This window comes from Lepidochelys kempii, chromosome 16 (assembly GCF_965140265.1).
Source record: "Lepidochelys kempii isolate rLepKem1 chromosome 16, rLepKem1.hap2, whole genome shotgun sequence".
NCBI lineage: Eukaryota > Metazoa > Chordata > Testudines > Cheloniidae > Lepidochelys > Lepidochelys kempii.
The window spans coordinates 6,588,730-6,603,048 of NC_133271.1; the positions used below are offsets into that span (position 1 = coordinate 6,588,730).

General features: G+C 48.3%; 2 protein-coding genes and 1 long non-coding RNA gene across 8 annotated transcripts in view; 2 read left to right on the plus strand and 1 right to left on the minus strand.

The window, feature by feature from the left end:
- The window catches only part of LOC140899260 (uncharacterized), a 27,146-nt gene extending 22,235 nt beyond the window's left edge, over nt 1-4,911 (plus strand). For both annotated transcript variants that reach the window (XR_012155258.1, XR_012155259.1), the window contains exon 4: nt 4,197-4,911. This is a non-coding gene — a long non-coding RNA (uncharacterized lncRNA). The remainder of the gene's footprint in view (nt 1-4,196) is intronic.
- POLE3 (DNA polymerase epsilon 3, accessory subunit) lies at nt 801-9,349 on the minus strand. Of its 5 annotated transcripts, none has more exons than XM_073314461.1 (6): nt 9,229-9,328; nt 7,957-8,032; nt 4,286-4,371; nt 3,004-3,122; nt 2,340-2,488; nt 801-1,777 (listed from the first exon to the last, which is right to left on the minus strand). In XM_073314461.1, the coding sequence occupies exons 2-6, from the start codon at nt 8,020-8,022 to the stop codon at nt 1,775-1,777; spliced, it is 423 nt and encodes a 140-aa protein (XP_073170562.1). In that variant the 5' UTR covers nt 8,023-8,032; nt 9,229-9,328; the 3' UTR covers nt 801-1,774. The 5 variants fall into 5 exon arrangements, with proteins under 5 accessions (XP_073170562.1, XP_073170559.1, XP_073170560.1 ...); XM_073314458.1 differs by having other exon boundaries at nt 2,285-2,488; XM_073314459.1 differs by lacking the exon at nt 801-1,777 and having other exon boundaries at nt 2,276-2,488; nt 9,307-9,349.
- Nucleotides 9,350-9,806: 457 nt separating this feature from the next.
- Nucleotides 9,807-14,319, plus strand: part of C16H9orf43 (chromosome 16 C9orf43 homolog) — a 37,122-nt gene continuing 32,609 nt past the window's right edge. The window contains exon 1 of the mRNA XM_073314451.1: nt 9,807-9,972. The gene's annotated coding sequence lies outside the window, so the exon portion shown is untranslated. The remainder of the gene's footprint in view (nt 9,973-14,319) is intronic.

The window sequence follows — 14,319 nt, forward strand, 5'->3', positions numbered from 1 at the left end:
AGCCCAGCCATTAGGAGCACGGTGACTCGAGCTGGGGGAGCCCTCCCAGGGCATCCCACAGCAAACACAGCCCTGGGCAGACAGCTGGGCCTGTGGGGAAGCAGCTCAGCCCAGGTCCTAGCTACAGGGGGCCCTGAGACAAGTGAAGGTGACTGAACCAATTACCAAAGGAATGATGTTAGAGTCGCTAACCCTGCGGGGACGTTCTCATTCAGGAGGAAAGTGATCTTAGTTTGCTTCAGCTCAGAAGTTCTCAAACTGTGGTGGCCTGCGAGCTCCATTCAGGCACCTGGGTGGCCGCACACGAGAGAAGGAAGGGCCACCCCTCTAATTAGTGGAGCCGCACAGGTGTGGCTCCACTAATTGGGCACCTGGCCCCTAGAGAAGATGCACATGTAAGGTGAGGTGGTGGCCTTGGCGGAACGGGACTGCTGTTGTCGCTCACTGGAAATTCACCAGTCACCGTCCCACCCTGTGTCATGGTTGAGGGCTAGCTGCACCTCTGCCTATTCTTTGCATCAGGCAGAGAAGGGAATTGAACTGGGGTCTCCTACATCTGGGAGGAGTTCCCTGGTTACATGGAGTCTTCTTCCTCCTGATTTACTCCTTGCAACACACAGGTCCCTTTATGGATCCAAGCTGCCATGACTGGCTCACAGCAGAAATCTGATGAAGTGCCCAGTTAAAACCACTCCTATCATCTACTCCTTTAGCAATTTTATGTGAGGTTGGCACCTGTCTTTGGCTACATGGGCAGTTCGTGGTTGTGTAACTGAAAATAGCTTATTACTGGCTGGAGGAAGTAAGCACTGGACCCATTTCTGTAGAGAACTTGGCTTTTATTTAAATAAAATATTGTTCCTTCTCAAGAGGAGATGGAACTCAAGTATGTATTACAAGAGAAAAACAGAGATGCAAGAATGATCTGCTTGCATAACTGAACATCTTTACAGAGCCAGTCACAACTTAAATTGTTTTAAATGTGTAGTCCTGCAGCAGCTGAACACCAGATCTTTGGTGATTGTCAGACAGTGACTTCCTCCATCTGGGATCCTCATGTAGGCGTTATCACAGCTGTAGCAACGGGAGGGCAGCACAGCTCCTACAATGTTTGCTGTGTATGTGTTGGTCCAGCAGAAGCGAAAAACAAAGTTGTGCTGTTTCATACAAGCACTCATTCATGTCTTAACTGGTATATCAACAGAACTGGTGAATTTTTAACAATTTTAAACTTATTTCAAATTTTTCCAACTTTCCTTTGTCAGACTTAAGTTTAGCTCAAATAGCAGGGTTAAATTCTTCTTTAAAGACTACACAGAACTGGGTTATTATTAAAGGATGAGCTCCTCACAGTAAGTACCTTCTCCACGTGTAAAAGGGGAAGGTGTTCAGGAGCAAGACCTCAAGAACAGAGACCAAAACTACTACTACTAGGAAAAACAATTAGATTGGGATGACGCTTCCTTTAAACTTCCATAGGCCCGATCCACCTTACCTTGGGAAAACAGTTTGCCAGCAACTCAGTCCAAACCTTCCCCCAGTGTCACACTTGGGACACAGTTAAGCTTTCTTAGCAGTTTCTTTTCTTTCAGATATTTTTATAAAACCTTGTCAGGCTCTCAGTATTTTTTAAAACAAAAATAAGCACTTACGGTATTAAGTTATGTTACAGAAGCACAGTACAGTCCTTTGAATTTGACTGATCCTGGGCAGAAGAGTCAGTCCTGTGGAGAGCTGATCCTTGTACAGTAGTATTGCCTACTGGGTCTCTCAGTCACTTTGGAAAGAGAAGGCACGATCAGAATGAAAGGATCCAGCTAAGACAACCTCAATCCCCCCCCCATACAAAATCCTCATGTGTGCAGCATTCTAAACCATTATGGCACCGCTCTAACATATTATGTACAACCTAAATGCAACAGGCCTGAGGCCTATTAAATTCAAACTCAGACCTAGGTAGCAAAAACAAAGTTATTCAACACTTTTCTGCAGATTCTCCTGCACAGCTTTCTCTGTGAGAATCTTGGAAATTCCATTTTGCATCGCAGAACAAACCCAGTATTAAAGACCAGTCATTGATATCAATGGCTTTTCAGAATCTGGAGAGAGTGTGCCAAGTGCCCCATGCAATGGGGAAGACGTGACCTTTCCACTATAGCTGGAAGTCTCATCAGGGTGTCCACCTACTTCTGAGAATTAAAGCCAGGAGGTATGGGCCTCAGAGGAACAACATGGAGCTTTGCTGGACACCAGAAAACAAGAGGACACAACAAGATTGATTTACAGTATTTATATCCCTAGGAAGAGGGCCCGTCTCTCCAGGAAGCTCAGTTATCCACCTCTTCATCATCATTTTGTTCCTCCTCCTCCATCCGTTCATCATCCTCATCATTCTCCTCCTCCCTGCTCTTGTCTTGTTCCTCAGAGTCTGCCTTCTTGTCTTTGTCTTTCCTTGCTTCTTTCTTTCCTTTTTGCTCACGCCTGTAAACTAACAGACCAAGAGAACTACAATTGGATACACATATGTCATTATATCCATTGTAGGGACAATCTACAGGTGGCTCCCATCTCTGTGACCCAGGGTCTCCCCTTGCTCTCCAGGCTTACAACAAATGGAGCACTGAACCTCTTGATAGCTGCTACCCATCCTGTTATTTGAGTTGTGGTGATAGACTTTACAGGAAGTTATGTTAAGTGTTGTTCAACAGAAAGATGGCGAGAAGGATACAGGAGCTCATATTCATTACGCAGAACACGTGACTTCCTCTACACAGAGGTGATGGGGGAGACAGATTAAATGAGTCACCTTTGTGAAATTACATCATATCAGTTCTATTAAACTACATGTTCATATGTCCCCATAAAAACTGCAATGGGAATGTCTGGCTTTAAAATAAATAAATAGATGATTCAGGGAACATAAGAGTTGGATGCCCAACTTCTGGGTAAATGGGACTCAGTGTCATTAGGACTAATTTAATCTACAGTTAGAGAACATGTTACCTTCCAATGATTCCTTTAAAGGGGCTATGAATCTCTGGAATTCCATTTCCTCCATGGCTGAGAGGACATCTCCAGCATTCAGTGTTTTCCTCTTCCCCTTCACTGCAAAGTTATTTGCACTAAAGAGGGAGAAGAATGAATATCAAAGAGTAAATCAACCCCAACTACTGGCTGTTTAAAAGGACAGAGCCAACTTAAAAAACAATCACAGCTCTCAGAAATGTTTAATCACTATTATAAGCAATACCTAGGATGACTGACCAAGAATCTAATTATAACAGATTAAAGAAAAAAACACCTTTGTTTACATTGTGCATTTATGTGTATATAGTCAGTTTCATTGTTTCCCTGTATAGTCAGGGAGTTTTCCATTTATGTGGGTTTTTCCACACATGTAACAAGAAAGAAAATACATATTTAAATGTGGTTGTAAAACTATTAAGTGGCAGGGCGATTCAAGGACACTGTAACAAATATGTAGTTACTACAAGTTTAGTTTAATTCATTTTTAAAAAGTTGACTAATATTCAATTTAATGGTATACCTTTTAATTTTATTATTACGTTTTAAAGATGTTTGAATTTCAACTGTTATAGATTTAAACAGAGAATTTAGATGCAGGAGGAAGCTAAACCCTTTAAACCTGAATGAGTAATTTAACATACACTATGAAACATGCCTAGTTAGTTCCTACACTACTTAGGTTAACACTCAGAAGGAAAGTCATAAAGCTACAATGGGTTCACATAACCCAAGAACAAGGAGCCCTTATGTAAATTAATGTTTGCTCTAAAAAGGCTCTATAATTTTGTGATCAGTGTTTTCTGAAAAATGATAAAGTGTAGTGATAAAGGTAAATCAAATGTGACAGTTCAGGACACGAGGTGATCACTTAAGGCGACAGGAAGTAATCCACCATCACCTCTGTAGGCCCCCAGGATGTATATATTGGGCAAGTAACTGAGGGCATTATGAGGCAGCAAATACTGGCTACTGAAAGAGAAGCAAAGCATTTGCCCTGTTGATTTATCACTTGCCCCTCTTAGAAAGTTCGCATGGCAGCATGCTACTTAATCAAGAAACTAATTTTGAACATAAGATTATCTTACACAAAGGTCACATTACAAACTAAAACCAGATGAAGCTTTATAATGCCTCATGTACATGAATGATAAACATGCCTTTCATTACAGCTACTGCAAAAATTCTCTCCAAGAGAACCAACAAAAAGGCTAGCTACAGATCAAATGGTCCATTGGATCAGGTCACCAGTGATGCTTACCATGATGTTGCATACAACACAAACACACTTGCAGCTCGAGATATTGCACTACGAGCTTCCTTGGAAATGTTTACTCCATCAGGAAGCTGGGGAAAAAGAAATGTCATTTTATCAGATGAAATTCAAGTCATATGGATCTGGAGGCTAACAAGTCCTGTCCAGTTCAGTCAAGCCATTCAGAGTGTTTGCAGTGAACAATAAATGTGAGAAAATGAATTTTCTATAGTATTTTAATTAATCCTAATGTGTGCCTCAGTTTCTCTCTTCACTTTGCCCTGTTACCCAGTGGAGGGAAAAGTATTAAGTTGGGGCAGTGCAGAAGATCAGATGTGGGAGTCACCTTCTTTGGGCTACAGTGAATAGGGTCATAAGGAACTGTCTGGACCCTGCTGAAGGCGATTCTGTAACAATGCAGAATCCCAAAGAGACGATGGAAAAGCCCCAATGACCAAAACAATGACACCTAGGAAACAGCAACAAAGAGAAAGAGGTTTCCCCTGCACCTCTCAGCAGGGAAGCTGAGCAGAGACCCCAGATCTAGAACAAAGGACTGACACATGACCAGCAGAGAATAAGGGTGGACTTCTGGTTCTGAAAGAGGCTGGCCGCTCTCTCTTGGGTATCACTACGGAGTTAGAGGGAGACAGAACTTGAAATGCAGTTCATTGCACTTTGGCTGGTGAATTACTCTGGTTTGATCAGAATGGACTATGCTTTAACCTTTTACTCGGTTTTGAAAATGCTGCCTGTGTGTTAATGCAAATACTGGGTGAGATGCATTAGTTCCTGAAGACTGTACAAGTCTCTAACCAGGAGTCTGTGTCAGCTGGACTTGCTGGGCAGAGCTCACGGTGTGAAGCAAGGGTGCTGGAGCAGACACCTGAGTCTAGACACAGACTAGGAGGTGGTGAGGCTGCATGACTTACCCTGAAGGACAAGCGAGACACCTTGGAGTCTGACACATTAAAGGGGTTCCCTCAAGAGCCTGTTTAAAAGCTGGAGCACAGCACAGATCCATGACATAAGGCTAGAAGAATGCTGCTGCATAGATAATTGTCCTAACCCATTGCTCTGACTATATCACCCAACTCTTTGCATCCTTCGACTGGCTCCCCCTTCCCTAGTGTTTCAATCATAAGATACTTATCTTCACTTTAAAGGCCGTTAACAATCCCAACCCTACCCATCATTTCTTATTCACTGCTGAGATGCTAACTCTCACCTCTGGTCGGCCCATGATACCAGCCTCCAATATACACTTCTCCCTACTGCCCCTCATGCCTGGGAGGAGCTCCCTGCTAAATATCTGCAAAGCCACTTCATTATCCTCCTACAACCCCTCCTCAAAACTCTTCTTTGCCAGGATGCCTACAAAAACCCTAACAATGAGTGAACCTGTCACGATGCCCAATATTATCCTATTGTTTCCTTGTACTCCTCCATCTGCCTATATCCACCTGTTACTTCTTGTCTCAGGTTGTGAACTCTTTGGGACAAGGACCTTCTTTTTATTCTGTGTTTGTACAGCAACTAGCACAATGGGATCCTGGCCCATGACTTGGGCTCCTAGGCACTACAAATAAATAATAAATAATAATAATAATAAAAATTCCAGATACATCTAACATCTAAGTACAACAAGAAGCTGGTTAACTGTGAATGGGCTTAGCCAGGTCAAGAACATAGACAGAAGGAAAGTAACTTTTGTAGTAGCAGTGGACTTGGCCTCTGCCTCAATCTTAGTCCATTTAATCCAGAGGTCGGCAAACTACGGGCTGCGGGCCACATCCAGCCTGCGGGACCCTCCTGCTCAGCCCCGAGCTCCTGGCCCAGGAGGCTAGTCCCCGGCCCCTCCCCTGCTGTTCACCCTCCCCGGCAGCCTCAGCATGCCAAGTCGCTGGCATAACACTCTGGGCGACCGGGCAGCGCAGTTGCAGAGTTGTGGCCTGACCCAGGGCTCTGGGCGGTGCGACTGTGGTGCCCCCAGCCGCCGGTGCTCCAGGCAGCGAGCTAAGGGGGCAGGGGGCATTGGATAGAGGGCAGGGGAGTTGGGGGAGGTGGTCAGGGGTCGGGAGTATGGATAGGGGTCGGGGCGGTCAGAGGGCGGGGAACAGAGGGGTTGGATGGGGCTGGGGTCCCGGGGGGCAAGTCAGGAATGAGAGGGGGGGTTGGATGGGGACAGTCAGGGGAGGTGGGTCTGGGGGTGGTTAGGGAGCAGAGGGTGGCGGATGGGGTAGGAGTCCTGGGGGGACCTTCAGGGGACAGGGGATTGGATGGGGCAGGAGTCCCGGGGTAGCTATCAGGGGGCGAGAAGCAGAGGGGTCGGATAGGCTGTGGGGGTCGGGCCACGCTTGGCTGTTTTGGGGGAGACAGCTTCCCCTAACCAGCCCTCCATACAATTTTGGAAACCCGATGTGGCCCTCAGGCCAAAAAGTGTGCCCAGCCCTGATTTAATTGTTGCCAAATTCTTAACCTAGAAGGATATTCTCATAACGTGCAGCATCCATCCATTAATCCTTCTTGGTCTTTTGGCTAAGATCACGCCTAGCATCAATTTAATGACTGAGACATATTGTATCTCATTTGCTGGCAAGGAACTGGACTTCATCTAGTAGCTACTTTCCTTCTGTACTCTGCTCTTATTTTGGGAGCTGGTTCAGGGATATATAATTTACAGAGCACTGACAATATTGTAAGAAATTTACAACTATCTATCTTAGGGTTTTCTATGGTTTCCCATTACCTCAATATGTGGCTATGCAGAATCCAAATGTTTTCCAGCAGCGTGAATTATTTCAGATTCATGGTAAATGGGGCAATGGATGAAATATTAGATACTGGGGAAAGGGGGAAAAAAGAAAGGGGGGAGGAAAGCACTTTCTGCAGCGTGGGGGATAAGTATGGAAAAATCCTTTTGTCCAGTACAATTTCTCTGTCAGAAAACAGTGTCTCTTCCATTTCAATAGAAAGTCAACCTTTTCTTTTGACAGCTCAGATAAAGTTTGCTTGGCATTAAATAGAACACATAACTTTAATTTAAATACAAAAAGATTTTATGGCAGATTATTTAAAAAAGTAGAACCACTGCAACCCAACAAGTGACATATCTCACACACCAAATAAAGCGGAAAACAAAATGCAAGATTTTGCACTTGAAATAGTTGGAAACAACCCAGAATTTGCTGCTTTGAGCCCCTTATTAAACTACAACTTAAAAAAATCAATCATATTTCCACCTGAAAATGTTTTACCTACAACTCTAAAAAATAATACATAAAAGAAAGATTACAGAAAATTATTTCTCTATTTTTCCCAAATCTACCATGAGCATTTGACAGTACTAGGCATAAAGAATTTCATTTTACCATGAATAGTCAGATTTCCCTGTTTGAGTAGGTCTCTCTCAAACCAACAAGGGGCAGAAATAATGCTAAAAAGAAAAGGTGACTGTAAAACCACAAAAATTGTCAGGGCTTTTTTTACTAAATGATTAGATTTCAAGTTGACAACTTTCCTGTTAAACTGTTTTATCGTCTACAACACAAAAGGAGATTAAAAAATTACACAGCGTACGGCCCATTTTCTGTACAACAGGCACATTTTACTCCTTTGAGGTTTTCAGTCTTCACTTCAATCGTCTTGCACTTTTTTATATCTCTGCTAATACTCACTGCTTCTTTAATTATTCGAGTGATGACAGCATTGGGCAAGTTCAAGTCCTCTGGTCTTTCCGCCATCTCTGAATACCTAGAACGGAAATGAGGACTATTCATCAGATATTTTTTCTGCTGAGCAGCTCTGCTTATAAAACACTTGTCTCACTATTACAGTAGTTATAGGTAGTTCTGCTATGTAAAGTGACCATATAAAAACGGCACCATCTCACTCAGCAGCTCTGCCCCTGTGTTTAGTCTGGCGTCTGCCTATCAATGAGAAAATGTCTGTACCACTCTTTATTCCTGTTATCGCTACAGAACAAAGAGAACATTGACTGCCTGGATTTCTTTGTCCTGTGCATTGTCAACAGAGATATTAAACCAATTTCAATCACTCACACCTGAGTAAAACCCGCCACAACAGTGGGGCTACTCAGCTGCCAGAGCGCAGAGCTGCAGGATCTGTACGGCTGGTGACGACGAAAAGGCAGGAAGGAGCCCGGCTTGGTTCTCAGACCCCGGAGGGGCGTCGCGGGGCCGGCAGTTAGCCAGGCCGCCTGCCGACTTGTCAGCGGAGCAGACCTGGAACCTCAGCGCGCCAGCGCCCGCGAACAGCCCCGCTCACCGCGGAGCCGCGCTTTAGGGCGGGCGTTACAGGGAAATCTGCTGCCGGAGCCCCTCCGGACCTAGGGGAGCGGCCCCCTCAGGCCAGCCAGCTGCCGTTGGGCACGGGGGGCAGCGCGAGGCTCACCCGCCGCCAGCCTAGGGCGGCGGGGGGATCCGGGAGAGTCCCAGCCCAGCCCAGCCCCCGCCGGGACGGGGCGGCGGGGGGATCCGGGGGAGCCCCAGCCCAGCCCAGCCCCCGCCGGGACGGGGCGGCGGGGGGATCCGGGGGAGCCCCAGCCCAGCCCAGCCCCCGCCGGGACGGGGCGGCGGGGGGATCCGGGGGAGTCCCAGCCCAGCCCAGCCCAGCCCCCGCCGGGACGGGGCGGCGGGGGGATCCGGGGGAGTCCCAGCCCAGCCCAGCCCAGCCCCCGCCGGGACGGGGCGGCGGGGGGATCCGGGGGAGTCCCAGCCCAGCCCAGCCCAGCCCCCGCCGGGACGGGGCGGCGGGGGGATCCGGGGGAGTCCCAGCCCAGCCCCCGCCGGGACGGGGCGGCGGGTGGGGGAAGGGAGGGGAGGCCGAACGGCGGCAGGGTCGCTCGCTCCGGGAGCGGACTGGCGGCGGCCCGGGGGGGGGGGCGAGGGGGTCCCGCCGGTGCCCGCTCCCTCGCGCCCCACACTCACGGGGCAGGGCGGCCGCCGGCCGCGTGCAGACCCAAGGCCCCGCCAACCGAACCGCGCGCCCAGCCCTTGACCTCTCACCCCTCCCAGCATGCAGTGCGCGGGCGACAGCCTTCCCCCTTCCCGGCGTGCGCTGCGGTCGCTTCCTTCTCCTCCCCTTTCCGAGCGTGCGCTGTTGCCTGGTAACGTGGAGTAGTGGGGCCCGGCGTGGGCGGCGGCGGCGGGCAGGTGAGAGGCGGCCCCGGTCGCAGCGCAGCGGGCAGGGTCGGGGGAGCTGGGGAAGGAGCGGGGCAAGGAGGGGCAGGGGTCGGGGTCGGGTCCGGCGGGAGGGGGAGCGGAAGATGGCTGGGCCGTGGGGGGGAGTGATTGGGCGGGGGGAGGAGGAGCGGGAGGTGGCCGCACAGAGGGGCAGGGTGGGAGCAGGGGGGGGGAGAGTTCTTCAGTGCTGTCATGTTTTCTGGTTCCTCAGTTTCCCAGCCGTGCGTCCGCGTTGCTGCCCCTCCCCTCTACGTGCCCAGGAGTTGGCGGTGGGAGGGTGGAGGCTGGTGGAGAATATGGCTCTGATACACAGGTGGGCAAACTACGGCGCGCGGGACCCTCCTGCCCGGCCCCTGAGCTCCCGGCCCGGGAGGTTAGTCCCGGGCCTCCCGACCCCCCGCAGCCTCAGCGAGCCGACGGGCAACGCTCTGGGCGGCCGGTCAGCGCACTTGAAGAGCCGTGGCCTGACCCGGTGTTCTGGGCGGCGCGGTAAGGGGGCGGGGAGCAGGGGGGTTGGATTGAAGGCAGGGGGGTTGGGGGAGGTGGTCAGGGGGCAAGGGTGTGCATAGGGGTCGGGGTGGGCAGAGGGTGGGGAACAGGGGGGTTGGATGGGGCAGGGGTCCCGATGGGTCATCAGGAATGAGAGGGGGGTTGAATGGGGCGACAGGGAGGAGTCCAGGGGTGGTTGGGGACAGGGAGCAGGGGGTGGTGGATGGGGTAGGAATCTCGGGGGGGGGCGTCAGGGGACAGGGGGTTTGGATGGGGCAGGAATCCCTGGGGAGCCGTCGGGGGCGAGAAGCGGGGGGGTCAGATAGGAGGTGGGGGCCGGGCCATGCCTGGCTGTTTGGGGACACACAGCCTCCCCTAACCAGCCCTCCATACAATTTTGGAAACCTGATGTGACCCTGAAGCCAAAAAGTTTGCCCCCATCTGTTTTTACTCAGCGAGATGATCCAGTGCCATTACACCCCATCCCATGTGCTTTTTTGCATAATCATCTCTGGAATCCCCATCACATGGCAGTTTAAGAGCTGGGTGGTGTGATGCTGCTGCACTGGAAGCTCTTTATTCGTGAACAGAACTAAGGACCTCTCCCATTATTTTGTCTACTGACCTGCGAGAAGCAGGCCACAGTGAGGGCTGAATTTTCGTACTTTGCATGTGGCTAGACCTCACTAATCAGCAAAAAATGAACAGAACATCAGCACCTCTCCAAAGACCCCAACCCCCATACGTTTCAGTCTCCTCAGCAAGACACAGCAAACTTATGGATGACTTTTAATTAAAGACTAAACTAAATTGTACTGAAAACCCTAGTTTGAAGTGGCTGCGTAAACATTGAGATTGTCTTCTGGTCGTTAGTGCAGGTCCTGCTACAGCAGAAAAACTTCAGTTCCCGCCCTTGTGAGGGTCTTTTAAAGGATGCTTAATGAACAGAACTGCAGATGGAAAAAACTTGTTAGGATACATGTAGTCCATGCCCTGAATGCTTTGTCCACACTCATTTTTTTAATTATTCAAATGACAGAGCCTCCACCGTATCCTGTGTGAGAATGTGCTGTGGCCAAATAGAAGCTACTAACAAGTAATTACTGTTGATATCTAGTCTAAATTTTCCTTCATTTAATTTCATCCCACTAGTTTACACCCATTTCAATCACCCTAAACAAAGCAAGTAAACTCGGATTGAGAGCGTGGGCTGGAGGAAGTATTTTGTTCCTTTAGTCCTTTTTGTCAAAGGAGACATTTAGAGGTGGGTAAACTGTCACTAGAGCTTTTCTCCATAGAAATCTGGCTGTTTTCAATATTAGTGACATTTGCAGCACTTTTATGAATATTGTTAGCACAATACTGTGGGGACATTTGCTGTTGAGAAGACTGAAAATGTTGTAGCAAATTTTACATTCCTTTTTTTTGAATTTTGAGCTGAGTTGGTGGTTTTTGACTGATTCCAAGGTGTTGATTCTAATTCCATCCTACGTGGTCAAGAGGATTAAGCAGAAGTCATTTTGATTGATTTATTTTCTCAGAGGGAAAGGCTGCATTCTGTGTGATCATTCTCTGCTCATCTGAATAAAAAGCAGGAAGCTGCTATATATTGCTCTCTGGTGCAGGGGGTCAGACTGGGAATAGAAACAGTAGTGGTACTGTCTCAGACTGTAACCACAACCCAAACTCCACCAACTCATGACACCATTACTAGACATCTCTCACAACAGATTGTGGAGATCTTCATACCATAATTGTGTCTGTTCTTTCTTACATGCTTTGATCAGCAGTGAAATAGTTAACCGAGGTCCTGTCTGGAAGGTGAAAAAAGATGATTGGTTTTTGTTTGTTTTGTTTTTAAATAAAAGTGTAAGCTAACAGCATTTGAAATGCCCTAGAGCCAGTTAATAAATTTTAAAAGTGTGAATCTGTGCCCTCATGAGGTGCATCCCTGAGCTGCTGTTTCAGGCTGTTGGCTTGTCCATACTGGGTGTATCTTGCACTGGTGTAGCTACACCTATATAGGTGCAGATTCACGGCACCAGTGTAAAAAGTGGCTTACCCTGTATTGACTAATTGAAGTCACTTCTTATGCTAGTGTGTTACACTTAAACTAGGGTTTTGCACATGTGCAGCTACAGCAGTGTGGATACACTGGTGGAAAAACCCCATGGTAGACCAGGCCTAAAGCAGTGGTCTCCATATTGGGTACACCAGTGGTTCTCAAACTGGGGGGCATGAGGTTATTACATGGGGGCTCATGAGCTGTCAGCCTCTACCCCCAAATCCCACTTCATCTCCAGCATTTATAATAGTGTTAAATTAAAAACATTTTTTTTTATATATTTATAAGGGAGGTTGCACTCAGAAGCTTGCTGTGTGAAAAGGGTCACTAGTACAAAAGTTTGAGAACCACTGTCTTACACTCTGTTCCCATTTGTAAAGTTACCTTCATAACCAGAAGGAGCACAACATGTAGTTACTCGGGTGAAGTGGCAGGTCACTGTGATGTTTTGCCCAGGACATCCAGAACTGTAAGCCACTGTGTTGCCCCTCAGCCTTAGCAAGAGTGAGCTTTGCTGGACAATTAGACTGTGTGTCAGCTTCCTGGCACACCAGTCTGTCTGCTTCACCAGCAAACTCCTCAAGATTCTGTTCGTTGTAATCGTGCCTTGCAGGTAACAATCAGTTGATCTAAGTTGCGCAGCTGCATATTAAGTGCTGCGCAGGTGCTCAGGGCTGCAGTGGGGAGACAGGCCTCTCCCCAAGCCCCAGACCTGCCACGACGCCCCTCCCCCGGCCCTGACCCAACCCAGTCCTGAACATGCTGCTGCCAGGGGACAGGCTCCCCTCCTGTTACTAGCTTTGCCCGTTACTTTGGGGTATGCTCATTTATTAGGGTTCCTCTTTGGGGCGGGGGAAGGTTTCTGTATGTCTATCAATGTACTGCTTCTGTCACTTGTGTTCTCATATTGTGTTCTCTACTTCTCCCTGCTGCAAGTTCCCTCCCAAAGGAGCTATCTTGCAGGATCTAAGTTCCCCAGGGCTGGGTTCTTCCAGCCCCAGAATCAGGCGCACGCACACACCCACACACCCCCCCGCCCGTGCATCTGAGAGGTCCGGGTTAATCAGCACTCCCAACCTGAGCCCTTATATGTCCCTGGACTCCCCAGGCTGGGTCCAACAGCACCTCTAAGCTGCCACCCTCCTATGCTATGAGCACGGCGCCAGAACACAGTATGCCTGAGCAGTCTGGGTCGAGCAGCACTTTCAAGCTGCCACCCTCATATGTCCCTGGTTCAGCACGTCTCTACCCCCACTTTCACATTACAATTGTTCTGGTCGTAACCCACAGGATGAGCAAACCCCACAGGATTTTTTGGCACTGCAGGGATTTTTAGCTTAGGTACAAGGAGCATTGCTGCAGAGCAAATGAGGAAACCAAAAAACATCCGTGAGGGGGAAGAGAGAGAGAGAAGCAACCAGCTTAATCATGAAAGTTATTTATTGCCAGGTAATAAACATAGGGGAGCCAAACAAACAAAACAGTTATTATAATAAATCTAACTTAAACTTGATTATAAAAGTCAGGTTTAGAAAACTATAACTGATCACGCAAATTAGGGTCAGAAGGCTATATCTAGAGAGAGAGAGCTGGGTTCTCACCACCCCCGTGAAGCCGGAATTGATCAGGGGTCCCAGGTGGTGGTGGTAGCTGAGGGACAGGCAGAGCCCCCAGCATGATCAGTCAGGAGAAGTTGAAGTCCCAATGGACCTGATGCAGATTTTGGATCCAGGCATCAGAGCACTTACTTGAGTATGAGTCGGGGTTTTTGTAGAGAAACAACAGTGGTTCAAGGGAGAACACTAGATTTGTTTGTGTAAATTGATGGCTCAAGGGAGTATCCCAAAGTTGTTTTGTTCAGGCTAGACAATGGGAGCTGATCATTCCTGGCTATGGTCGGTGAGCTCCCTCCAAGGAACACAGTGCAATTAGGGAGCGTCGCTATTTTGGATACTAATAAAGGATTTCTTACTAGAATTCGTCTGATAACTACTGAGCTGGGTATGTGCAGGCATAGGTTCATTAACATCTGGAGCAGAGATCCCGCACCATGCAGTGCTTCCCTGCTTTTCTGGTCCCAGAGTTCGGTGTGGTTCTTGCCTTGGAATCTTAAACACAAAAAAGAATGGACAAATGACCAGGGAAGAGTATAAAAATATTGCTCGGGCATGCAGGAGTGAAATCAGGAAGGCCAAGTCACACCTGGAGTTGCAGCTAGCAAGAGATGTTAAGAGTAACAAGAAGGGTTTCTTCAGGTATATTAGCAAGAAGAAAGTCAAGGA